At 45.9% G+C, this 26,443-nt stretch overlaps 1 protein-coding gene across 3 annotated transcripts in view; it reads right to left on the minus strand.

Moving 5' to 3' along the window:
- The window catches only part of osr2 (odd-skipped related transciption factor 2), a 9,035-nt gene extending 1,696 nt beyond the window's left edge, over window positions 1-7,339 (minus strand). For 2 of the 3 annotated variants that reach the window (XM_083637960.1, XM_083637962.1), the window contains exons 1-2: window positions 7,278-7,339; window positions 1-349 (exon numbers count right to left, since the gene is read on the minus strand). The exon at window positions 1-349 is cut by the window's left edge and continues 359 nt beyond it. In XM_083637960.1, coding sequence (XP_083494086.1) covers window positions 1-312 — 312 coding nt within the window. In that variant the 5' untranslated portion in view covers window positions 313-349; window positions 7,278-7,339. Of the gene's footprint in view, window positions 350-2,660; window positions 2,795-7,277 lie in introns of those variants that run through there. The other variant, XM_083637961.1, reaches the window with a different exon arrangement.
- Window positions 7,340-26,443: the final 19,104 nt, after the last annotated feature.

The raw sequence follows: 26,443 nt of genomic DNA on the forward strand, positions 1-26,443 counted from the left end.
TTGTTTCGGGTGGAAGAGGTGCGCTGCGGCCGCGAAGGGTAACGCCGGGAAGGGAAACCTGGGGTCCACCAGGCCCTGGGTGGCTGCCATCTCTGTGATCGTCGACCTCAGTCCTTGCATGTGCGGGTAGCCAATTGTCCAGTGGTTCATGTGCATGGTCTGCAACGCGCCCAGGCTGTACAGTCCCTGCAGCTGGGTTAGCTGTTGGTCGACCGCAGCGGGGAACGTGTTGACGGCCTGCAGGAAGGAGTAGTTGGTGAGCTGGAGGGCCGGGTGCACGGGGATCGGAGCGGGCAGGGCTTTGCTCCCCATCTCGGCTCAGGCCTCTGCAGAAGACACGGCGAGAACCCTGCAGTGTGGGGGAAATGAAACATACAAAACAGTGAGTCATGTGCGTAAAAGTCACACTATAGCCAGTTATTTTTTTCAAATAGGCCTATGACTTCAGTCAGTGATAATCATAAGGCCAACATAAACCAGTAGCCTACATACAGAAAACAAGTGGTAGCCTATAGAAATGCATCCATTTATAGGACATATAGTTATATATTTTTCAAATCATAAATCAGTTACTACAATGTAGCTTCATGCCAGCCTTAAAATGTATCTTAAATTAAATGTGGGATGAAGTTGGATTATTCTCGATAGATCCCTGATTAGGGCACAAATAAATCAACGGCAATTGGACACAAACGATACAACGAAGCAACAACAACGCTGTTTGCTGCAGGCAACTGACCGTCTAAATATATTGTTATGAATCAAATCGGCCCATATCTAAATGTGCAGCAGCATTGCCTCATGCTGATATGAACTGTGCTCGATGCATGTCATCTAGAGGATCAGCAATTCAAATCTAATTAATAAACGGGCTTTTGATGGTATTATTTTAATTTGATAATTGACAACAAAGCTTGTTTCCTGAGCACGGATGTGTGCTCTAGACTCGAGCATTTGATAAAGAAAATATGTTATTTTATTAAATTAGGCTACAACATTGTGCGTAAAACGTCTCGAGGACCAGATCACTGATTTCAGCTATAAAGTCTATTTATGTCACTCTCACCCTCTCACCAAACCCACTAAGTAGCTGCACTCGAGGTGTTTAGAAAATATTGGTGTTTTCGACATTGTGGTTTCAAGTTCACACTGTAAACCAGTGCACTGTATGCAGCGGAGTCAGTGCACTTCAGAGCCAGGAGTTTTGTAAAGTTTGAAATTTTGCCAGGAATGATCAAATATGTTATTACGTCCATGCGTGTGACTCAGAACAAAACACACCGCAAATGTTGACTATTAACTCCATTAACTTTATCCTTGCTGAGAATACGTGTTTTTATTTTTATTTTATGGATAGGCTGCTGCTAAATATAGCCTACATTTTTAATATCTACACTAACAGCCTATTTTATTTCATGCATGTTTCAAGCGGTTTTACCTTAAGAAGTTTATACTGAACAACTTTTGAGGATTTACTTGTCCTACAAGACACAGGGCAATGTTGTACTTGTTACAATGTTGTAGCTTGTTACAATGTTGTAGCTTGTTAATGCTGTAGCTTGTTACAATGTTGTAGCTTATATCTGTCACCACAATGCAGGTCAGAGGCGAGCTGACAATACAAGAAAAGTCAGGCACTGTTTCCATGTTTCCACCCCAGGTGAAAAGCTCTGTTTTCCCACACAGAAAAGTCGACTGTAAGGCAAGCTAGAAGTTCAAGTGTTGCGGTGGTGAAAGCAGGACTGGCATGAAGCCATGCAGCATTACGGCAAGCTGATCCACGTTCATATGACCTTCAGATTTAGTCGAGAATGCAAAAATCAGTTCTGTTCTCGTGTTTTGGGAACACATAATATTAGCCCTATAGCATGCTATTTGGATGAATCAGGCTTTTACATTATATTACGCGTGCGAATAGCCAGTTTATAACGTTATGATTATGGCATTATCTATTATTTACACTCGGAGAATGCTTGCAGAGTGAAAGTCCTACTTGCATGGTCGCTGCAGGTCAGTTGTCTTAGTCAAGTTTTTACAAATATTAGAATTATTTCTCGCTAGGCACGTTTGCTACTTTTACTGACGGGATAGGGTTAACATAATTTTGCACAGGTGCAACATAAGTCACCGCGCACTTGTTGTTCTTTGCCCATATGTGCAGCTTTGGTCAATCTGTTCTGCTTTCAGTCTCTCAACCTTTGGACTTCATTTACACTTTGACAGCTTGTCATGTTCCCTGAATCCTTGTCAGTTTCTTTTTTGGACGAGGGGTTTAAATGTCTTTAAAGTAGCTATGACGAGTCTCTGCGCATGATGAGGGCCTATTTCAGCAATGTAATCTGGAGACCAGTGAGTGATGTAGTCTTGGGAAATAAAAATGTATGTGAATATGACCTCCAGTTGGTGATCATCGTGCAGCAAACAACCACCAATATATACAAACAAATCGTATTTATTTTTTTCTATTATAAAAAACTACCACCATGCTAACGCCGCACCAGTCTGACACTATTGTGAAATGATCTCATACAGATTCGTGTTTGTCAGAAAAAAGATGAATAAACTCTCCCAAATAAAAAATAAATAAAAATGTTGGTGAAGTGAGTTGGGGGTGAGTTTGCTCCCTCTCTGCAGTAACACCCTGCCAAACAGAATCTTACCCCCAATAAATAGCTGCCAAAGGTCCTGCGGTGTATCAGTAATCCACAATGACTAGAGGCGACGGGCTCCAATAAAGCGTTGCTAAAAGTTCCAAGTCCATGAAACTCTCATGTAGCCATGCAGCCAACTCTGCTGTCTGGGAGTTGTGCAGAGAGGCGAGAAGCTGTGAAAAGTTGTGGAGAGAGACGAAGAAGTTTGAGGGAGAGACAGCGGCAGCGTGGGAGTCCCGTCCGGAGCTGGGGCTGCAAGTGTGCGTAATGCGCACCGGTCCTTCACTTTTCAGGGCTCCGGGGCTCCGCAGCACTCAGCCCGCCCTCCGACACGCCTTCTCCCCCCTCCTCTGTCATTAACTCCAATGTTCCTCCTCTGTTTACTTGTTTGGATAGCAACTAGGGCTCCAGACTGTAGAGAGCCCGTGTTCAGCTCAACCTGCCTCCTCTGACACCTCGTACCCTATAGCCCGCTATATTTTTGATACATTATTGGAAGCTCATGCAGGAGGAAACCGTGCATGCATCCATTTTTGTCTACTCCACGCTTTTGGAAACTTTTGGATACTTGATAGCTTACAAGATGTTTTTGAAACCCCATTTGCGAAAATGGAAGGCACATGCAAGAGCCAACACATTAAATCGTTTTATTTCATTGTGATCAAAATAAAAATAAAAATAAAAATAAAAATAAAAATAAAAATAAAAATAAAAATAAAAATAAAAATAAAAATAAAAATAAAAAATAAACATAAAAATAAAAATAAAAATAAAAATGAAAATGAAAATGAAAATGAAAATGAAAATGAAAATGAAAATGAAAATGAAATACAATAAAATACAATAAAATACAATAAAATAAAATCAGCAGCATGGGGAAGAAATGCAAAGTAAACATTTGGCTTTTTGTAATGTTTTAATGTTTAGAGATTAAGTGGGCTAGTAATTAGGCTAATCAAAACGTCAAGCTATTGTTGCCTGGACAAGCCGTTTTATTTGTATCATTTGCAACCAAATAGCCAAGGCTAAATTACCACAGATATAAACAACCTGGATATGATCTAAACAATTCATTTAGCCTGATGTTTTATAATCAAAATATCAGTCTCTGAATTTTTTCTGAATAAGAATATAGCCTATTGTGTATATTCAGTTCATCCTTATTGAGGAAAACACCTCAAGCTCAAATGTTCAAAAGCAGAAATAATTTCACTCTCATGTCTGTCATTTCTACCTTTCCCGTGGGATTTGATGTAGCCTAATGAGGAGCGACAGGCTATGAGATTAATTAGGCTGCGCCAGTTTTATGTCTAGCCACAGATTTAGTCTGAGATCATTTAATAGTTTTTGACAGCTCAGTCAAAAGTCAAATGCCTGTTTGTACCGCAGAGTAAAGGTTCCCAAAGACATCAATGGCATACGCACACAATTAAGACAATTAAGAAGGAAAAATCATCAGTCTCTGATATTAAAGATGTTTAACCGTGGAATTCTCCTCTCCAAATTCACTCACCGACAAGCATTTGACAAAAAGTGAAGCTTAAAATTATGGTATTTAAATAAAGGATACAAATATCGATATGTATGTTTAGAGAAATGTACAAATCCACAGATGTGACGTGAAAAGTGCAAATAGACTCTTTAAGCTGCTGTAGCAATTTTATTTTGTCCCCCTCCTTCTAATTACAAGCTATTATTTTTCAGCAAAGTTACTGAAGCGAATGAAGGAAAATTTTAATTTACAGGATGAATGTGCAGTAGCCTAGATGTTGCAGTCAGTGCAGCAAGACAAACAGACAGGGGTTTGCATTTGCTCTGCTGTGGAGTGCTGCGGTGCAGAAAGCAAGTCTGCAGCGCCGCCTATTGGACCAGTAACAAAACGACAAGCTGCTGCTCCAATTGTTTGCCGCCCTTGGAGGCCACTACTGAACACTAGTTCGACATCCAAAAACATTTATTTTTCTTGCTTTGATGAAGAATGACATATCATTGCGATATAGGCTAATTAATGGAGGATATTTAGAAGAGGCATGGGCTTATACATGTCAGTCTGTGGATACTTTAGAACAAAACAGAAAGCCATTTGCTGATGATGAGAACTTCATCACTAGCATGTTGTAGAAGCTTCTGACCTATTGCATGCATGCAACTCTTCCAGCACGTATCGAGATGACAGATGAGACCAATGTGACCAAATGGGTGCAAAGGGACAGTCTACTGATGTGACGTCTGGAATGCAGCGAAAACAACCAAACTGCGTTCAGAGTAATACATCCAAGAGATCACATAATTGTTGTTTTCTTATGGGTGCAGAACTTTTTTTGCACCATGCGATCCGAGTAACACCAAAACGCGCTTGTGGTTTTCGTTCAGTTTCATATCACACACAGGCCTCGATCTTCACTGGCAAAACACTGAACAATTCCAGACAGATTCAAACACACAATCCCCCAAACTTGACATTTTAAATTATGTTTTCCCAGCATTTTTCAAGATACTGCATTTTATAACAATAGCATAGCCTATTCTGTCTTTATTCTCGAGCCTTGGAAAAACTTCAGACAGTCAAAATGAACCACTGTGTTTAAAATGCAGAATTAAATGGCGTTGGGTTTGGTGGTCTAATATTCTTGATTCAATTTAAATTTGGCAATAATTCAGTAGCACACATTGTCTGAATATTTACTAAATCATTGAAGAGAAACTATATTTTCTGCAGCAAAATATAATGACTTAATTCCTGGGGAGCCTTTTTTTTTTTTTTGTATCTTTTGCATTAGGGCAAAGGTTATGCTACTGTTCAACACACAACAATTGTGACCTACTACCCCTACTACCAATGATGCCACTATATGCCAAAATGTAATACAGTGCACTCCTCTTAGTGATCACCTAACCCTAACCCTATAAGCGGATGATCATTATAACAGATTTTTTCTTTTTCTTTATTTCTCATGCAGATTCATCTAATTGACATTTGTATATGTATTACATGAATGTAAAGGAATGTTATTGACTTTAAAAATTAATACAGTAAGTTAGGCCTCCAGCTGTTTCAAACATGTTTATAGTCTTGCGTAGCCGTAGAGATGCCACAATCTCATACAGACATGCACCGAGTATTACTGCTGTTTCTCATTGGCTTATTTTTGGTAGTTTGTAAGTAAAAATAATAATAAAATTAGGCTACTAGTCCGTCCGCCCCCCCCCCCCCCCCCCCCCCCCCCATTGTTCTCACTTCTCAGGTGGGAGAAGGCCCAAAATTATCACTGTAAGCGGAGCATTGGTCACTATAAGCGGATTATTTAAACAGCATGTGTATAGGAATGATTTGGGACCAAGCTTTTTGATCAATATAAGCGCTTGATCACTAAAACTGTGATGACTATAAGCGGATTCCACTGTATTCTATATTCCATTAAGGAGTATGTCTGTGGTATTCAATGTTGAGTTTATAGCCACATTATTGTAGGCTACTTTATGGAATTTTCTTCTCCTATAGGCTATTATATTTCAATAATATTCATATACATTATGTATAGTTTTGCTGTGATATTTATATAGTATAATAATAGGCCTATAGTATTACTGTATATTGAGTGTAGTCAGACCCAGACAGTTAATGCCTTGGCCTCTGCCCCTGCCCCGCGTCCCCTGCAGCCGCCATCACTCTCTATGAGAATCTGTTTCCCACAAAGTATCAGTGTTGCAGCTCAGTGCAGCTGCCAAGCCTGTAATGGCCGACACTCCTCTTCCAATAACACCGAGTGACAGTAAAGAAGCAGAGGTAAGCCTATGGCAGAGTAAAAAGCTGGGTTGAGACTATAGCTTGAGATACAAACAAACCTTTACCTCCATCGTGTCACAGCAATGTGATAAACGTTACATGTTTTTCTGTCAAAACATATAGACACAGAGCCATTGGCGAGCTTCAAGAGTCAGTATTCTAGCATTTCATGTAGCCCATCATTTAGGCTATCTTTTTTGTTTCTTGAAATCACCAAGATGTTCTATTCTATTCTATTCTATTCTATTCTATTCTATTCTATTCTATTAAAAAGGCACTCACTGGGGTTGTCTATCTTTGTTTGGTCAAGGAGGAGGTTTTCAATGACAAATTCACAGATAGCATATAATTTAGTTCATTTAGCCTATAGGCGGTTTCTTATTAAAATAGGTGCAACAATCTGATTTCACACATGATGGATTCCCAATGTATTTTCTCAGTACTGTATTGGAAAGTCAAATGAATACACCACAGGATGGAACAAATAGGCCAGTGTGTTTGTTTCCTCATTAAGATTTGGAATTAAATGGAAAATGTGGATGTTGACTTGCTCCTGTTGCATATTATTTAGCTAGCCAGCTGTAGTTGTTCAGACCTGCCTCCTCTGACACCTCGTACCCTATATAGCCCGTTATATTTTTTGAGACATTATTGGAAGCTCAGCACAGGAGGAAACCGCGTATGCATCCATTTTTGTCTACTCCACGCCTTTGGAAAATGTAGTTGTTCAGATCTGCTTATCTGATATGCTACAATATTAATATTTACTGGTACATGCTGTCACCATATATTGTGTCACCTTACTTTCAAATGCTACACCTTACCTCGGCTATACTCACATTAGAGTCTGTGACAGGTGATGGGAGCTCTTGGCTTGTTTTGGAGTCTGACTCGATCTGTTTGTCTCTGTGTGTAACTCTGTCTCTCTGTGCATGTTGGCAGACAGGATGTCAGGTCCATACAAGTGCAAGGGTGGTGGGGGGGATAAACCTGTCACTGTTGCCTACCTGTTGTGGTTTTGAAGCCCCCACACATCCCCACCCACACTCTCACTCATCCTGTCCCAGCAGCAACAGCTCTCAGGGTGGATGTTTTCACTGAAAGACCCCCCATGTCATATTTTCCTCCACCGCAGACTTCATATGAACTAGGCTTACGTCTATCTGTAGCCATGTGGGTTAGTGTAGTAGCTTGAGAGTGAACCTGAATGATAGCGCGTGCTTATTTTGAGTTTCGATTTTATAATCCAGATCTGCGAGTGTAAATAAAATGGTTCTAGCCTAACCACTATTAAAATTGAATCAGAATGGAATAACAACTGATTTTAAGAATAACAAATTGCATAAATTGTTCAATAATTATGGAAAGCAGCAAACACACCTCTGTTTCCGCATATAGCTTATATATACACGGTAGGCCAGTTAATTATTTTATGGTCTACCCTAAGATAGTTGGTTTGATGTACTGTATTGGCTGTGGTAACAGTTCACATGTTTTGTTTTGTTAAGTTAATTAAGACTTTTAAAGATGCCATGCCAGTTTGAATGAAGTATAAAGTCAGTTATGCAGTTGAAATAAATGTGAAAATGAAAACAACTGTGAACTCATCAGTGGGTAGGTCTGTATGACTGGGATGGTTGGTTCCTTACTGTAAAAAAAAAAAAAAACCCAGAGGATAAGACCTCTAAAACAAATGTTTAGACTTGAGATTCTATATTGAACAAACACACTTTTAAAGTTGTGAGTTTATGAAAGCTAGTTGTGTCTCAGCATCACAAAGCTGACATCAGCACTGACATCATGAGGTTCATCTGAAACATGTCTCTCAATCTAATGAGGAAACATTGAGAGCAAAGTGATTAGAAAAATAGATATCAAGCTATCATCACTTGAAAATGAAATAACTTTGACACATTTCTATTTAGTCTAGTTAGTACGTTGGACATATGGCCTGACATAGCGCCACCTACTGGACATATAGCCCGGTGTGCTGATAAACTTCCTTCATTATATCGATTTGTTGGCCCAGGACAGTGTTGTCAGCTCAAGTGACATTGCGCAGAACCAACAGCCTGCTATGGTGTTGAAGCTGTGATAAGCACATGCTCTGCCCTGCTTTGTTGTACAGGATTGCCCCCTATTGGTTTGCCCTAAAATTACCATTGCAGTAACATTCATGTTACTTTGGTAAGTTGTAATCTGAAGTGTCCTGAAGTTACATGCTCTCTTCTCTTCAGTTCAGTTATGTTTATAGCCCCTTATCACACAAGCCTATCTCAAAGGCCTTTACCTAGTATCAACTCAGTATATGACATCATATAGGCTATCTACACACAACATAGGTTCCATACATCATCTACACATTTGACTAGATTATGTACATTGTGATACTACACAATCACAGCATATCTTTAGACTCTGGGAGAAAACGGGAGCACCCAGAGGAAACCCACGTAAACATGCAAACTCCACACAAAGGACTGCGGTAGAGATTCGAACCCACAACGTGCTAACCACTGAGCCACCGTGCCTCTCTTCTCTTCTCTTCTCTTCTCATACAGTGCTATTACAACAGTGGATGACAAGCTGTCAGTGAAATGGAGTACAGTACTTTGTCTCTTCTTTGGTCTCTCCTTTGATCAACAGTCTGCCATGCTGCCATTTCATGTGCCATCACTTCTGTCTGGCCTCACTGCATACTGTTTCTTTCAAGATCCGACATGCGGAATAGAGAAGTCGACGAGATACCCATTGAGTGTGAGTGTGTGTGTGTGTGTGTGTGTGTGTGTGTGTGTGTGTGTGTGTGTGTGTGTGTGTGTGTGTGTGTGTGTGTGTGTGTGTGTGTGTGTGTGTGCGTGCGTGCGTGTGTGTGTGACCAGTGGGTGGGAGGTGGGCAGGGTATGCAGTGCATTCCTCCGGTCCTGTACATGATCTCTTCTCCATCTGCTGTCCATTGCCACTCTCTCTACTGTTCTCCTGCCATCTGTTTAACAGCGCTCGGCACCTTTGCGTGACCAAATGCCTTTTCTCCCTGCAACGTCATCCACTTTGCCAGAGAGGCATAAAGAAGAAAACCGCCATGATATCGTACTCCTTCAGCCAATAAAACCCACCAGTTAATGCTGCTCAACCCCAGCACCAAATCCCATTTGTCAGCAAATAGCTTCCTCCCGTTGTCTCTGCTGGCCAGGCGCTGCAGCCTCCTGCTGACATGCCATCTTTAGTTATATTTTGTCTGGTCTTATGGTAGACAGAGGATAGGGATCTTTCTGTGAATCTGCATAAATACATGGCTGCTAGGCCCTCTGATCTCTGGTGCTGCAGCACACAGCAAAAATGCCAGTGTTAATTTAACTCTGGGAACGTAAAACGTGCTTCTGCGATTGTGCCTAACTTTTGTTGTTGTAATAGCATGGTTTTCTTATCTGCAGCGAGCTATATGTAGGCATAATTTACATATGTAGGCATCATTTACATATGTAACCATAATTTACATATGTATGCCTCATTTACATATGTAGGCATCATTTACATATGTAGGCCTCATTAACATTTACATAGGTGGGCATAATTTACATATGTAGGCCTCATTTACATATGTAACCATAATTTACATATGTATGCCTCATTTACATATGTAGCCATCATTTACATATGTAGGCCTCATTAACATTTACATAGGTGGACATCATTTACATATGCATGCATAATTTACATATGTAGGCATCATTTACATATGTAACCATAATTTACATATGTATGCCTCATTTACATATGTAGGCATCATTTACATATGTAGGCATCATTAACATTTACATAGGTGGGCATCATTTACATATGTAGGCCTCATTTACATATGTAGGCATCATTTACATATGTAGGCCTCATTAACATTTACATAGGTGGGCATCATTTACATATGTATGCCTCATTTACATATGTAGGCATAATTTACATATGTAGGCCTCATTAACATTTACATAGGTGGGCATCATTTACATATGCATGCCTAATTTACATATGTAGGCATCATTTACATATGTAGGCATCATTAACATTTACATAGGTGGGCATCATTTACATATGTAGGCCTCATTTACATATGTAGGCATCATTTACATATGTAGGCCTCATTAACATTTACATAGGTGGGCATCATTTACATATGTATGCCTCATTTACATATGTAGGCATAATTTACATATGTAGGCCTCATTAACATTTACATAGGTGGGCATCATTTACATATGCATGCCTAATTTACATATGTAGGCATCATTTACATATGTTGGCCTCATTAACATTTACATAGGTGGGCATCATTTACATATGTATGCCTCATTTACATATGTAGGCATCATTTACATATGTAGGCCTCATTAACATTTACATAGGTGGGCATCATTTACATATGCATGCCTAATTTACATATGTAGGCATCATTTACATATGTAGGCATCATTAACATTTACATAGGTGGGCATCATTTACATATGTATGCCTCATTTACATATGTAGGCATCATTTACATATGTAGGCCTCATTAACATTTACATAGGTGGGCATCATTTACATATGTATGCATCATTTACATATGTAGGCCTCATTAACATTTACATAGGTGGGCATCATTTACATATGCATGCCTAATTTACATATGTAGGCATAATTTACACATGTAGGCATCATTTACATATTTACATATGTAGGCATCATTTACATTGTTAGAGAGTGTGAACCACGGCCTTGGCTCACAGGTGGGGCATGGCAGGTATCAAACACTGACTGCTGGGCCTGTCTGGACCTGTGGAGAGGTGCAGGGACAGAACCACTGACTGCTGGTCCTGTCTGGACCTGTGGAGAGGTGCAGGGACAGAACCACTGACTGCTGGGCCTGTCCGGACCTGTGGAGAGGTGCAGGGACAGAACCACTGACTGCTGGTCCTGTCCGGACCTGTGGAGAGGTGCAGGGACAGAACCACTGACTGCTGGTCCTGTCTGGACCTGTGGAGAGGTGCAGGGACAGAACCACTGACTGCTGGTCCTGTCTGGACCTGTGGAGAGGTGCAGGGACAGAACCACTGACTGCTGGTCCTGTCTGGACCTGTGGAGAGGTGCAGGGACAGAACCACTGACTGCTGGTCCTGTCTGGACCTGTGGAGAGGTGCAGGGACAGAACCACTGACTGCTGGTCCTGTCTGGACCTGTGGAGAGGTGCAGGGACAGAACCACTGACTGCTGGTCCTGTCTGGACCTGTGGAGAGGTGCAGGGACAGAACCACTGACTGCTGGGCATGTCGGGACCTGTGGAGAGGTGCAGGGACAGAACCACTGCAGGGATGGGAGTGATGGAAGCAGGGCGAACAATAATACTCCTTTCAATCCAAGGGTCCAACCAGGGTTATTCCCAGGTTGATTTTGTGTATGAAATGGTTAACCCGGGTTGGCGACCCACCTCGAGAGGTGGGTTGGACCAGGGTTGGACAAGGGTTCAATGTGAACTGTCATGACCAGTGAAGCAGTGATCACAGTAAACTGTGTTGTCATGACCAGTGATCACAGTAAACTGTGTTCACTGACTTTGTGCGAGATCACAAAAGAAGGGTTGAACATGGGTCAAGTAACCCTGGTCCAACCATGAGTGTTGGTCTGAAAGTGATATAAGACTGAGTGCTATAAAACCACTTGCTTGGATAGTGGACTGGAAGGTTGGAAGGGGAGAGAGATGTGAAGAAATGGCGGGATGGAAGCATGGAGGAATGGAAGAACGGACAGATGGAAAGTTGTTTGAAGGAAGAGTGGAAAGATGGAGAGATAGATGGATGGAAAGCGAGGGCCAGAGATGGAGAGGAGGAATGGTGCCACCCATGTTACTGCAGTCGATGAGTGTGTTTGTGTGTGTGTGTGTGTGCGCGTGCGTGTGCGCTTGTGTGTGTGGGTGTGTGTGTGCGCGCTTGTGTGTGTGCGCGCTTGTGTGTGTGTGTGTGTGTGTGTGCGCGTGTGCGTGTGCGTGTGCATGCATGTGTGTGTGCGCTTGTGTGAGTGCGCTTGTGTGTGTGTGTGTGTGTGTGCGCGTGTGTGCGTGTGTGTGTGTGTGTGTGTGCACATCTGTGTGCGTGTGTGTGTGTGTGTGTGTGTGTGTGCGTGTGTGTGTGTGTGCGTGTGTGTATGTGGGGGGGAGGGGGGGGGGGGGGTCTACGTGTAAAAAGCCAGCAGGAGAGCTGTATAGGCCTCAGGCTCCACTACAATATAGCCAGAGAGGGCCATGTCAAACTGTGTTCAGCATGTGCTCTCCGCTGTAAGGTCAGTGTGTTTTTGCATTGTTATGCAGAAAGTATTTGCTGTGACAGGAAGGACTTCATGGCTCAGCTGTGACTGGGGTGACCTGCTTTCTGCAGAGGGGGTTTAGGATTCTCCACATTCTGCTGCTCCGTCGGCCGTGAGCGCCGGGGCGTTTTCTAAAAGGCGACTCGTGCGGTCTGAGGGCAGAGCTGTGGGTTTTATTAGATCACTGCCCTCACATAGTGTCATGGCCGCCCTGTCTCTCTTCTCACAGAGTGCTGATTGGCACCTCGGCCCGTTGGCAGGGCTACAGTAGGCTCTAGGGTCAAAATCTTCCCCGGGTGCAAGAATGTTTATGGGGAACCTTGCCTACAACTGTTGATAATATTTCTGTCATAGTTTCATGTTGGAGCCGCGGTGCTGCAGACAGTATGATTGTGTTAAAGCACCTTCCTATATCCTGTAAATGGTAACACTTTACAATAAGGGTCACTAAATTAAGGGTTAGTTCATGCTTAATAAGCATTAACAGTTAGCTAATGTGTCTAGTAATCATTTACTAATGCTGTTGATTAATTCATGCATTATTTAGGGTTATTTAATGTTTGCCCTGTAATGTGTTACCCTGTAAATTATTTAAATATCTTTCGTATTCTCATATTTTCTTATTTTGCAAGTTTTTATATTTAAAGAGATTGTTTTGTTTCAGCATGCTAGTCTACTGCTATGACCTTTGCACACATACATGTTGTAAATTCATACTTTTTTCTTTTTTTCTCATTGCTGTAGGCCTATTTGAACTCATATGTTCTAGTGTTGCTGATTGTTTGTTTTGATATCTCCTGTTTGCTGTATTCTTACATCTGACTTTTTGTTGCTGGAACGAGCCAAATTCCTCTCGGGGGTGATTGAAGTTTGTTATCTAATATACTACTTGCTCTTCGAGGGGCCTCTCTGTGGGCCCAAAGCATTGTGTGCCTGGCTGCAACCGTCCTGCCTGCACTCCCTAACCGCCATGAGCTCCCGCTGGTCAGGTGACGGACAGTAAAACTCTCCCCGGCACCTGTTTCCTCCTGGCCACGCTCAAGTGTTGTTAATAGGCTGATGAGAGACGTTAACAAAGTTACTGCAGCACACTGGGGGGATAAATCAGCACAGGCATAGAGCGTCCCATCCGCTCTGTCAGAAGTGACGGTTTTAAAAGGTCCCAGTGACCGCTGTGTACCCGTCCAAAGATCCAAGCAGAGCAGACATGGAGCGGTGGAAGCAGGGGATGGGGGAGAGCTTTAACGGTGGTTGGATGGATGGATGGACGGAGGAATGGAGGGGTGGAAGGATAGAGAGATGAAGAAATGGCGGGATGAAAGCATGGAAAGATGTAGCCTCAGAATTCAACTATAGCTCATTCATTTCTCTCATATTGCTAGTCTCACACATTGACCCCGATATTCTGTTGTGGGCTCCATTTAACAAGGTTTTTTCATACATGTACCAACAATCACAATAAACCAGCACTTGCCTGAAAGGCAATGTTGTTGTGCGTCAAACTGGGCTATTTGTGCTTTTAAATATAGTTTCCAATACTGAACCGTTTTTGTCACGCCAGAGCCTATAATTTCTGTTCATCCGGAAGTGTGATTACAGGTTTCCACCCGTAGCCACAACAGAGAGGGCGCTGTTTCCCCACTGGGAAGTGGAAGAACAACAAGGGCCATTTTCAATGAAAAGACAGGCCAAGACAGGCTCTGGCATGACAAAAATGGCTCGGTCTTGAAAACCACACATTATTTAAGAACACGAATAGCCCAATTCAACAGAGAACAACCTTGGGTTTAAGGCAAGTACTGTTTTATTGTGATTGATACATGTATGGAAAAAATAGGGCCTTTGCGAATGGAGCCCACAGTGAAATATCAGGGTCTATTTGTGAGACTAGCGACATGACAGAAACATGAGCTAGTTGAATTCTGAGACCAGGAAAGATGCTAGAAGAAACAGTGGAAACATGGAGAGATAGGTGGATGGAAAGAGATGAAGCGAGGGGTGAAGAGATGGAGTTGTTGATCCAGACTACCAGGCATGATTGAGTGTAATCAGGCCTTCCCTGAAAATGTTGCTCTGATATTGTTGGATGAAGAATGAATAATGCAATAGACCCAGACGTTTTCCCACATCAACAGCAACAACAATAACATTCATTCTGTGTGATTTCATATAATTTCTCTATTCCCCTGCCTTCCTCTCTGTGATGTGCCAGATGTACGCGCTGCACAAAGAGAGAGTCAGGAAATGGCTTTCCACTTTAAAAAATGAGAGCAAATCTTGACACAGTCACTTTGGCTGTGAAGGTCCAGTGGGACAGCTACTCTTCAGGCACAGTCACTTTGGCTGTGAAGGTCCAGTGGGACAGCTACTCTACAGGCACAGTCACTTTGGCTGTGAAGGTCCAGTGGGACAGCTACTCTACAGGCACAGTCAGTTTGGCTGTGAAGGGCCAGTGGGACAGCTACTCTTCAGGCACAGTCACTTTGGCTGTGAAGGTCCAGTGGTACAGCTACTCTTCAGGCACAGTCACTTTGGCTGTGAAGGTCCAGTGGGACAGCTACTCTACAGGCACAGTCACTTTGGCTGTGAAGGTCCAGTGGTACAGCTACTCTTCAGGCACAGTCACTTTGGCTGTGAAGGTCCAGTGGGACAGCTACTCTACAGGCACAGTCAGTTTGGCTGTGAAGGGCTAGTGGGACAGCTACTCTACAGGCACAGTCAGTTTGGCTGTGAAGGGCTAGTGGGACAGCTACTCTACAGGCACAGTCACTTTGGCTGTGAAGGGCCAGTGGGGCAGCTACTCTTCAGGCACAATCACTTTGGCTGTGAAGGGCCAGTGGGACAGCTACTCTTCAGGCACAGTCACTTTGGCTGTGAAGGGCCAGTGAGACAGCTACTCTTCAGGCACAGTCAGTTTGGCTGTGAAGGTCCAGTGGGACAGCTACTCTACAGGTACAGTCAGTTTGGCTGTGAAGGGCTAGTGGGACAGCTACTCTACAGGCACAGTCACTTTGGCTGTGAAGGTCCAGTGGGACAGCTAACTACAGGCACAGTCAGTTTGGCTGTGAAGGGCCAGTGGGACAGCTACTCTTCAGGCACAGTCACTTTGGCTGTGAAGGTCCAGTGGTACAGCTACTCTTCAGGCACAGTCACTTTGGCTGTGAAGGTCCAGTGGGACAGCTACTCTACAGGCACAGTCACTTTGGCTGTGAAGGTCCAGTGGTACAGCTACTCTTCAGGCACAGTCACTTTGGCTGTGAAGGTCCAGTGGGACAGCTACTCTACAGGCACAGTCAGTTTGGCTGTGAAGGGCTAGTGGGACAGCTACTCTACAGGCACAGTCAGTTTGGCTGTGAAGGGCTAGTGGGACAGCTACTCTACAGGCACAGTCACTTTGGCTGTGAAGGGCCAGTGGGGCAGCTACTCTTCAGGCACAATCACTTTGGCTGTGAAGGGCCAGTGGGACAGCTACTCTTCAGGCACAGTCACTTTGGCTGTGAAGGGCCAGTGAGACAGCTACTCTTCAGGCACAGTCAGTTTGGCTGTGAAGGTCCAGTGGGACAGCTACTCTACAGGCACAGTCAGTTTGGCTGTGAAGGGCTAGTGGGACAGCTACTCTACAGGCACAGTCACTTTGGCTGTGAAGGTCCAGTGGGACAGCTACTCTACAGGCACAGTCACTTTGGCTGTGAAGGTCCAGTGAAGGGCTAGTGGGACAGCTACTCTTCAGGCACAGTCAGTTTGGCTGTGAAGGTCCAGTGGGACAGCTACTCTACAGGCACAGTCAGTTTGGCTGTGAAGGGCTAGTGGGACAGCTACTCTACAGGCACAGTCAGTTTGGCTGTGAAGGGCTAGTGGGACAGCTACTCTTCAGGCACAGTCAGTTTGGCTGTGAAGGTCCAGTGGGACAGCTACTCTTCAGGCACAGTCAGTTTGGCTGTGAAGGGCCAGTGGGACAGCTAACTCTTCAGACACAGTCACTTTTCCCATATTCCTTGTCAGAGCAGCACAGTGTAATATTGATTTTATTGTCACGTAACAATATCTGATACCATTGTTTTACCAAAATCATTCATCGAAATGTTGCTATCATGGAAAACCGACACAGGGGTTGTGTCGGTTTTCGAGTCACCCACGAGTCACCCACCCTGCCAGACGAACTCAACGCGTTCTACGCCAGGTTCGACCCCTCTGCCAGAGCGCCTCCCCTCCTCCTCTTCCACCCCTCTCCTCCTCTCCTCCCCCCCATCACCCCCCCCACCACCCCCCCTCCCTCCTCCTCTCCTCCCAACCCTCCCCCCCTCCTCTCCTCCCCCCCCTGCCACCTCCTCTTCTCCCCCCCCTGCCACCTCCTCTCCTCCCCCCCCTGCCACCTCTCTCCCCCCACCACCCCTCCCCCCCTCTCCCCCCACCACCACTCCCCCCCTCCGCCCCTCCGCCCCCCCACCACCCCTCCTCTCCCCCCCCCCACTGCCCTCCTCTCCCCGCGCCCTCCTCTCCCCGCCACCACCCCTCCTCTCCCCCCCCCCACTGCCCTCCTCTCCCCGCCACCTCTCCCCCCCACCTCCCCTCCCCCCCCCTCCCCCCCAGCCCTCAGCACCCCCTCCCATCCCCACCTCCCCCCCCCCCACAGACCCAGACCGCCCTCTCACCATCACTGAGGAGGAGGTGCGCCGGTCGTTCCTGCGTATCAACCCTCGCAAGGCGGCCGGCCCGGACGGCATCCCCGGGCGGGTCCTCAAGGCCTGCGCCCACCAGCTGGCAGGCGTATACACAGACATTTTCAACCAGTCTCTCTCCCTCCGACGAGTTCCCTCCTGCTTCAAAGCAGCGACAATCATCCCCATTCCCAAGCAGCAGAAAGCGACCAGCCTCAACGACTGGCGCCCAATAGCCCTCACACCAATAGCCAGCAAGTGCTTTGAAAAGCTGGTCATATCAAAGATCCGCCCCACACTCCCCCCGGACCACGACCCGCTACAATTCGCATACCGGCCCAACAGGAGCACAGCGGATGCAGTAGCACACGTGCTCCACACCGCCCTGTCCCACCTGGAGGGGAAGGACACCTACGTAAGAATGCTGTTCGTGGACTACAGCTCAGCATTCAACACCATAGTACCCTCCAGGCTGGTATGCAAGCTCAAGGACCTGGGACTTAACACAGCAATGTGCGACTGGATCCTGGATTTCCTGACAGACCGCCGCCAGGTGGTGAGGGTGGGCAACCTCACCTCCTCCCCACTGACCATCAGCATAGGAGCGCCCCAGGGGTGCGTCTCCAGCCCCTTCTGGTATGACCTCTACACCCACGACTGCGTGGCGACTCAAACCTCTAACACCATCGTGAAGTTTGCAGACGACACAGCAGTCGTGGGGCTGATCTCGGGGAGCGACGAGACGGCCTACAGAGAGGAGGTGGGGGCCCTGGAACAATGGTGCCAGGACAACCACCTCTCTCTGAACGTCTCCAAGACCAAGGAGATCATTGTAGACTACAGGAGGGGGGGGGGCGCACACCCCCCAATCACCATCAACGGCACAGTGGTGGAAAGGGTGGACAGCTTCAAGTACCTGGGAGTCAATATCCACCAGGACCTGACATGGGCCGGCCACACCGCCACTGTCGTCAAAAAGGCCCAACAGCGAATACACGGACTCAAGCGCCTGAAGAAATTTGGGCTAAGGAAAGAAATCCTCAGGGACTTCTACAGAGGCACCATTGAAAGCCTGCTGACTGGCGGCTTCACCACCTGGTACGGGAACTGTACCACCATGGACCGCAGGGCGCTACGGAGAGTGAGACGCGCGGCACAGCACGTAACAGAATGTGAGTTGCCAGATCTGCATGAACTGTATAAACAACGGTGCCTCAGGAGGTCCCTGAAGATCATCAAAGACACAAACCATCCCCACAACAGCCTGTTCTCCCTGCTACCCTCAGGGAGAAGATACAGGGTTCCGAAAGCACGCACAAATCGCTTGAGGAACAGTTTCTTCCCGCAGGCCACGAGACTCCTTAACATACACAAATAGTGTAGTAGCCGCACTGTACCGTACTGTAGCTGCTACCATTACGTATGTCTAACGTTTAATTGTATGTTTAATAAGGAATATGCTATTTGCACCTGTATGTCAAATACGCCGAATTTAAAATGCCGAGTTTAATTGTATGTTTAATAAGGAATATGTTATTTGCACCTGTATGTCAAATACGCAGAATTTAAAATGTTTAAGCACGTCTAAAGTATGCACCCGACACGTGCACCTATGTGCAGTGAATATGCCACTGTCTCTGACTTGTCTTATCACTATACTGCCTTATGCTTGTTGTGTCTCTTGTGTTTTTGCACCCATATGCCCTGTTATATTTGTTATATTTGTACTATTTGCACTATGTTGTAAACGGAGTCCACAGCACAAGAATTTCACACGTGATACTTGTACCATGGAGTGACAATAAAAAATCTTGAATCTTTTCCTCAGATGCTAAAAATATCCCCGCTGCATGGCTGGGATCCAACCTTGCTGCTCCTCTCCCTCTCATTTTCCCCTCCGTCTTTGAAGTAAAATAACATTTATGAATGGACTCTGAATGGTGTTATTGATAGCACTCTGTTTCACAGTGGGTTCAATTAATGGCTTGAATGCCTGTATGGCTGCATTTAGTGCATGGACACACTTACAAACTGTAAACTACTGTAAGTTATAGTACTTGCATGTTGACTGCCCCGGTGCGTGCACACGCACACGCGCACGCACGCACGCACGCACGCACGCACGCACGCACGCACGCACGCACGCACACACACACACACACACACACACACACACACACACACACACAGAGTAAATGTTAATGTACACAGGTGCAGTCTTTGGGGACATTGCTTTTGCTCTCTCATCAGTCACTCGTAATCACTTCCCTTCCAGCCTAGTAAATCACCGTCTTTTACTGATGCATTTATAAGAATGCATGTTCACAACTTGTAGCCAGGGAAAAATCTGACCACCAGCAGGAATACGTAATAAGCTTCTGAATACATTATTTACAGTCAACTCGCAGACAGGAAATATTGTTTTATAAATGTCTACTTACTTTCTGAAATGTATTTGTGCTTTTAATAGGGTTTTAAGCTGTTTACGACATATGGGTGAGAGTGAAGTTATTGGTCAAGGGGGGGCTCCCGGGCGGCTGTGGATATTGGCAGGTTGCAAGGCTACACCAAACTGGTCTTGGGGAGGTCCCAATGACCTGTTTTATACCAACACTGGTGCTTTGTCGTAAAAGCAGGAGGAAATCGAGTCACAGCTTGGGTATTTGTTTGAAGCGGTTGGAAAAAGTCGTCCCGTGGCAGGGCAAGTGTGAGTGTTGTGTGCTGCTGTGTCTGATGCAGGGCCGTGTGAGTGTTGTGTGCTGCTGTGTCTGATGGTGTCTGATGCAGGGCAGTGTGAGTGTTGTGTGCTGCTGTGTCTGATGCAGGGCAGTGTGAGTGTTGTGTGCTGCTGTGTCTGATGCAGGGCAGTGTGAGTGTTGTGTGCTGCTGTGTCTGATGCAGGGCAGTCAGTGTGAGTGTTGTGTGCTGCTGTGTCTGATGCAGGGCCGTGTGAGTGTTGTGTGCTGCTGTGTCTGATGCAGGGCAGTGTGAGTGTTGTGTGCTGCTGTGTCTGATGCAGGGCAGTGTGAGTGTTGTGTGCTGCTGTGTCTGATGCAGGGCAGTGTGAGTGTTGTGTGCTGCTGTGTCTGATGCAGGGCTGTGTGAGTGTTGTGTGCTGCTGTGTCTGATGCAGGGCCGTGTGAGTGTTGTGTGCTGCTGTGTCTGATGCAGGGCAGTGTGAGTGTTGTATGCTGCTGTGTCTGATGCAGGGCAGTGTGAGTGTTGTGTGCTGCTGTGTCTGATGCAGGGCAGTGTGAGTGTTGTATGCTGCTGTGTCTGATGCAGGGCAGTGTGAGTGTTGTGTGCTGCTGTGTCTGATGCAGGGCAGTGTGAGTGTTGTATGCTGCTGTGTCTGATGCAGGGCCGTGTGAGTGTTGTATGCTGCTGTATCTGATGCAGGGCAGTGTGAGTGTTGTGTGCTGCTGTGTCTGATGCAGGGCAGTGTGAGTGTTGTGTGCTGCTGTGTCTGATGCAGGGCAGTCAGTGTGAGTGTTGTGTGCTGCTGTGTCTGATGCAGGGCAGTGTGAGTGTTGTGTGCTGCTGTGTCTGATGCAGGGCAGTGTGAGTGTTGTGTGCTGCTGTGTCTGATGCAGGGCAGTGTGAGTGTTGTGTGCTGCTGTGTCTGATGCAGGGCCGTGTGAGTGTTGTGTGCTGCTGTGTCTGATGCAGGGCAGTGTGAGTGTTGTGTGCTGCTGTGTCTGATGCAGGGCAGTGTGAGTGTTGTGTGCTGCTGTGTCTGATGGCAGGGCAGTGTGAGTGTTGTGTGCTGCTGTGTCTGATGCAGGGCAGTGTGAGTGTTGTGTGCTGCTGTGTCTGATGCAGGGCCGTGTGAGTGTTGTATGCTGCTGTGTCTGATGCAGGGCAGTGTGAGTGTTGTGTGCTGCTGTGTCTGATGCAGGGCAGTCAGTGTGAGTGTTGTGTGCTGCTGTGTCTGATGCAGGGCAGTGTGAGTGTTGTGTGCTGCTGTGTCTGATGCAGGGCAGTGTGAGTGTTGTGTGCTGCTGTGTCTGATGCAGGGCCGTGTGAGTGTTGTGTGCTGCTGTGTCTGATGCAGGGCAGTGTGAGTGTTGTGTGCTGCTGTGTCTGATGCAGGGCAGTGTGAGTGTTGTGTGCTGCTGTGTCTGATGCAGGGCCGTGTGAGTGTTGTGTGCTGCTGTGTCTGATGCAGGGCCGTGTGAGTGGTGTGTGCTGCTGTGTCTGATGGCAGGGCAGTGTGAGTGTTGTGTGCTGCTGTGTCTGATGCAGGGCAGTGTGAGTGTTGTGTGCTGCTGTGTCTGATGCAGGGCCATGTGAGTGTTGTGTGCTGCTGTGTCTGATGGGAGTGGAAATGCTCAAAGAAAGTGGCCACTTTGTCTTTACATAGTCTTTAGATTGGTGCCCAGATTGGTGCTAAAATACTCCTAATACCACAGAGGAAAGAGAACCACATTCCCCTCTTACTCTTTTGGGTGGAAACAGTGTGAATGCTGTAATTGGACGTTGAGGGGCTTGCAGAGAGAGAGAGGTGTGATGTAATTGGACGTTGAGGGGCTTGCAGAGAGAGAGAGGTGTGATGTAATTGGACGTTGAGGGGCTTGCAGAGAGAGAGAGGTGTGATGTACTGTTCAAACTGCTCGCAAATCACATATTTCTCACCTCTGTGGAGGTTCAAATCCTGGATCTGGCATTCCCTCGCCATACCACTTCTGCATGTTGCTGCTGCACTCGAAATCCACACAGCACTGTCCTGAACGAGACAGGTGGAGAATCCTGCTGGTACAGAATTTTTAGATTTAGTATTGCTAAAAGCCTTGAATTTTACCTGTCACTATAGGACAAAAAAACCCTACCTCTGCATAAAGAGTGTGTCTGCTTATGGAGTGTGTGTCAGAGTGATGGATGGTGTAAGTGTGTTCCAGGATGATGTTTGATGAAAGTTAAAGGGCCCTGGGGTGGGTCTGTGAAGCACATAATCTCAGTCAAAGTGCTGCGCTGGATGAACCAGAGCTTTATTATTAAACACCTATGAGAGGGCCTCGAGCTGCATGCTGCAGGCCTGCACATCCAGCTTCACACTCTCCGGCGGCTCTCATCACACTTGCTTGCCATTTGGGCATGAAATTAAAATTGATCTCAGGCCTATTTACCAAGCATATTGCATTGTTACGTTATTGATCATCTTGAAAGGCCGATCTTTGACACCCTCTATATGTGTTGGCAGGTTATTTCCTATCGTGCTATCTTATCTGTCATTTGTTTCTTTTCATATGGTGGGTTTTTATCTTTGAGGAGAGAGAAAGAGAGAAAAAAGTAGGCTAATACTTTTTGGCAATATGTTTTAGATTTGATGGTACAAGTGAGAATTGCCTATAAATGATGTGGTATTGATTTCACATGTGGAGGAGGAGTACCAAGGTTCCAGCAGGGGAAGGGGAAAGGGAATGCACTCCCTGGGCTCCGAGCATGGCCTTCTCTGCCTGGATGTTCATGGAGGGCCTGCTGCAGGCTCCAGGGGCCCGGGGCCCGGTTCCACAGTGCAGGGAGCCGTTAAAAATGCCATAAAAGTTCCATATCCACAATTATTTGGACTTTTAGATTTATAAATCTCTGCTAATGCTTATGGTGGATGTATTAGTGGTTTAACATGGAAATTGATTGTTGCCCCCTTGGTAACCGTGCACATGGTAATTATAAATGAACCCATAAATAAAGAAGGCAACAGATTTTTATAGAATCTGGCACAGTAGACATGGCAGTACAGTACATAGTGACCCGGACAGGTCAATGCTAAACACATTGAAACAGAGGGTAGTATAGTCTTCTGCGACGGGTGTGAAACACATTCAAAAAGCTGAGATGTTTAAAACATCCTTGTGCCCTTCAAGGTTACGGTTGATGTCTAGACCAAAAACCCCATGTGTTGTCTGATGCCATGACAACACAGGCCATGTCAATGTTAAGAAGTTACACACAACCTGCATGTATGGAGATGACACTCACAGCGTCTCTGGCATAACCACATTCTTGTCTTGTGCTTAGCCGTCATATCATCAGCTTCTTCTAGACACGGTGTAACAGACTCTATGCATGCTGAAGTAACAGACTCTATGCATGCTGAAGTAACAGACTCTATGCATGCTGAAGTAACAGACTATGCATATATCATCAGCTTCTACTAGACATGGCGTAACAGACTCTATGCATGCTGAAGCCATTTGAAATGACAGAAAGAATGGTTGCTCGTGCGCTGAAGATTCCTGCCTCAAGGAACAGAGTTTGTGAAGGAGGCTTATGCTGTGGAGTAGGACTACAGCACATGGAACTTTGGCGAGCTCCAGCTGGCCTGGACTAGAGGAGCTGGGAATGTTTACCATGCTTCCACATGGCTAATTTGTGTGTTTTTATTTAGCTGTTGTGTATCTGGGACTTTCGGTGGGGGTGGGGGTGGGGGTGGGTGGGTGCAATGCTGAGATGGGGGTGGGTGGGTGGGTGGGGGCTGAGATGGGGATGTGGGGGCAGCAACAGTCAACAGATGCTGTCAAAGTGACCGCAGGGAGGAAGCAGAGACAAATGCTCCTCATTATGGCGCTGACTGCAGCCCAGTGGCCCAGTAACCAGCAGAAACCAGCTCCATGTCTATGGATCTACAGCTGGAGATCAGCTGACGCACACTGGCTTGTGTTGCAGCAAAAACCCATTCACTTCTGCTTGGCTTCGTTTGAGCAAGAATATATTGTCGCAGCCATTGCTGTACCAACGCAGGAGAGATGCCAGAATGAAATGTGTGATGGGCAGGCTTTTACAATGACTACCACTAAGGATGACCATTGAGGTTTCAGCCTGCGCTATGCTTACACTTGTCATTTTAAAGCTTGTGTGTGTGTGTGTGTGTGTGTGTGTGCAGGGCCGGTTCCAGAACAAGATGACTAGAGATGCATCCTAGATAGGAAGGGGTGCCCGGCCAAAGGCCGGGCCTGCCGGCCGCCCAAAAGATTTGACATGTTATTTTATTAAAAATAATACATTTTACCATCATTTCAAGTAGAACTTTTCAACTGAGCATGCAGACAATTAAAATAAGGGTGCAATGCGTGCTTTTGCACGTGTGTGCAAAAGCCTGTGTGTGTGCGTGTGTGTGTGTGTGTGTGTGTGTGTGCCCCATGTTAAGGGCTTGCCCAGGGCTGGAGTGGGATTCGATTCCACGATCTCCTGCTTGCAAAGCGCACACACTAGCCGCAATGCCAATATAGAGCTAGCTCCCTTGGCGGACCTGGTTAATGGGCCTTTAATGGGGACTCGGAACTCACGAGGACTCTGATTCACTCGGTTATACTCACTCACCCTCCTAAACTCACTCCACACCCACTGGGCACCCGGGTCATGGCACCAATGTAACCCATGTTAAGGGCTTGCCTAGGGGAGGAGGCGGGATTCGATTCCACGATCTCCCGCTTGCAAAGCACACACGCTAACCGCAATTCCAATAGAGCTAGCTCCCTTGGCAGAGCTGGTTAACAGGCCTTTATACTGGGGAGTGAGTTTAACCAACAACTCGTTACCATTCGGGACTCACAAGGACTCTGATTCACTCGGTTACACATCCAGTCATGCCAGGTTGCATTGACTGACAGATCCGGACACTCCCAAGTTGGATTTTGCTTGCATTGTAATCTGATGAGCCAGACCACATCCGAGGTGGTCGGGCTTTCATGTCAGTGGAGTTCTATATAGCCTGGACATGATCCAGTCACATTGTGCATTTGAGCAATGTACAGAGATGGAAGAAAATGCGGACACAGATTTAATTAAATACAGCCACATAAGATGCATAACAGACATATTCAGGCCAAGTGTGCTCTTATAACATCAAGTGTAACTGTAGGCTTGACTCATAGGTTTAGTGACTCTACATCAATGCTGAACTCCAGTCCAAATGGTTGATTCAATGACACTTTTTGGATCTGATCATGAAGAACTGATGTTTACTCATCGACACTTTAACACTTATTGATCACTCAATGACACATGCATCCTGGCATGATTAGATAACCTTTTTTCTTTCTAGCTCAATACTTATCTTAACACATCAAAATACGTTAACCACAAAACACAAATTACATATTTACTTTGATATTCTCGGGTCCTTTCAGAACTCGGCCTATAGATCATGCTTTTGCAATAGATTCTGCTTTCTTCATGATCAATTGGATGATATTATTCATTATCTCAAATATCTTTTCATACACTTTGTAAGACTGTATCATGCTTTTTGTTACAGCAAGATTACAGTGAATCTTCACAGCTCTTCACTGACCGAATTAACAGTACAGAGCAGTGTGTCCATCGGGGTGATTTCATTGGGCTGTGAAACCAACATGAGCAATGTTCCTGACCCCAATCAGGAGTCAGACAGCGGTGCGGGGGTCACCTGGGGCCCCTCTGGACGGACAGGCAGGGAACTGTAAACCTGGAAGACCGGGAGCCCAAGCGGCGCGTGTTTACTTCGCTGCTTTTACAAGTGATGTCACCAAGTTGTAAAAAGATACAGTCCTCGACGGGCCCGTCCTTTTGTTACTATTTGAGAGAATAAACAGGGGTTGAAGTGTGTGGAGAGAGATGGGAGTGCAGGAGACTACGGCTGGAGGGTTAGGGGGTAGCGGGCTCCTCGCTGCGTCCAGCCAGCTGAAGTGGGCTGTGGGGATCTGTAACTGTCCAGGTGCTGCCGAGCTCCGGCCCGGTCTCTCCGCCAGCCAAGCCCTGCTCAGTGCTGATGTGGGAGATCCATGCCTGTAAATATGCAGCCAGCCAGCCTTTTGTGTGTGCAGGACTTCGATAGCAACAAAAACACCAACTGTTAATGGCCCCAATGGGCCCTTCACTGTGTGTGTGTGTGTGTGTGTGTGTGTGTGTGTGTGTGTGTGTGTGTGTGTGTATTCCTTCATTGGCCTGGGAAATGGAAGATGCAGCGAATCACCTCAGCTTCCTATTCTGTCTCTGACCTCAGAAATCAACTTTTAAAAACACTTCTCATTCCAGCTGCT

This window comes from Poromitra crassiceps, assembly GCF_964638095.1.
Source record: "Poromitra crassiceps genome assembly, chromosome: 1".
Taxonomy (NCBI): Eukaryota; Metazoa; Chordata; class Actinopteri; order Beryciformes; family Melamphaidae; genus Poromitra; species Poromitra crassiceps.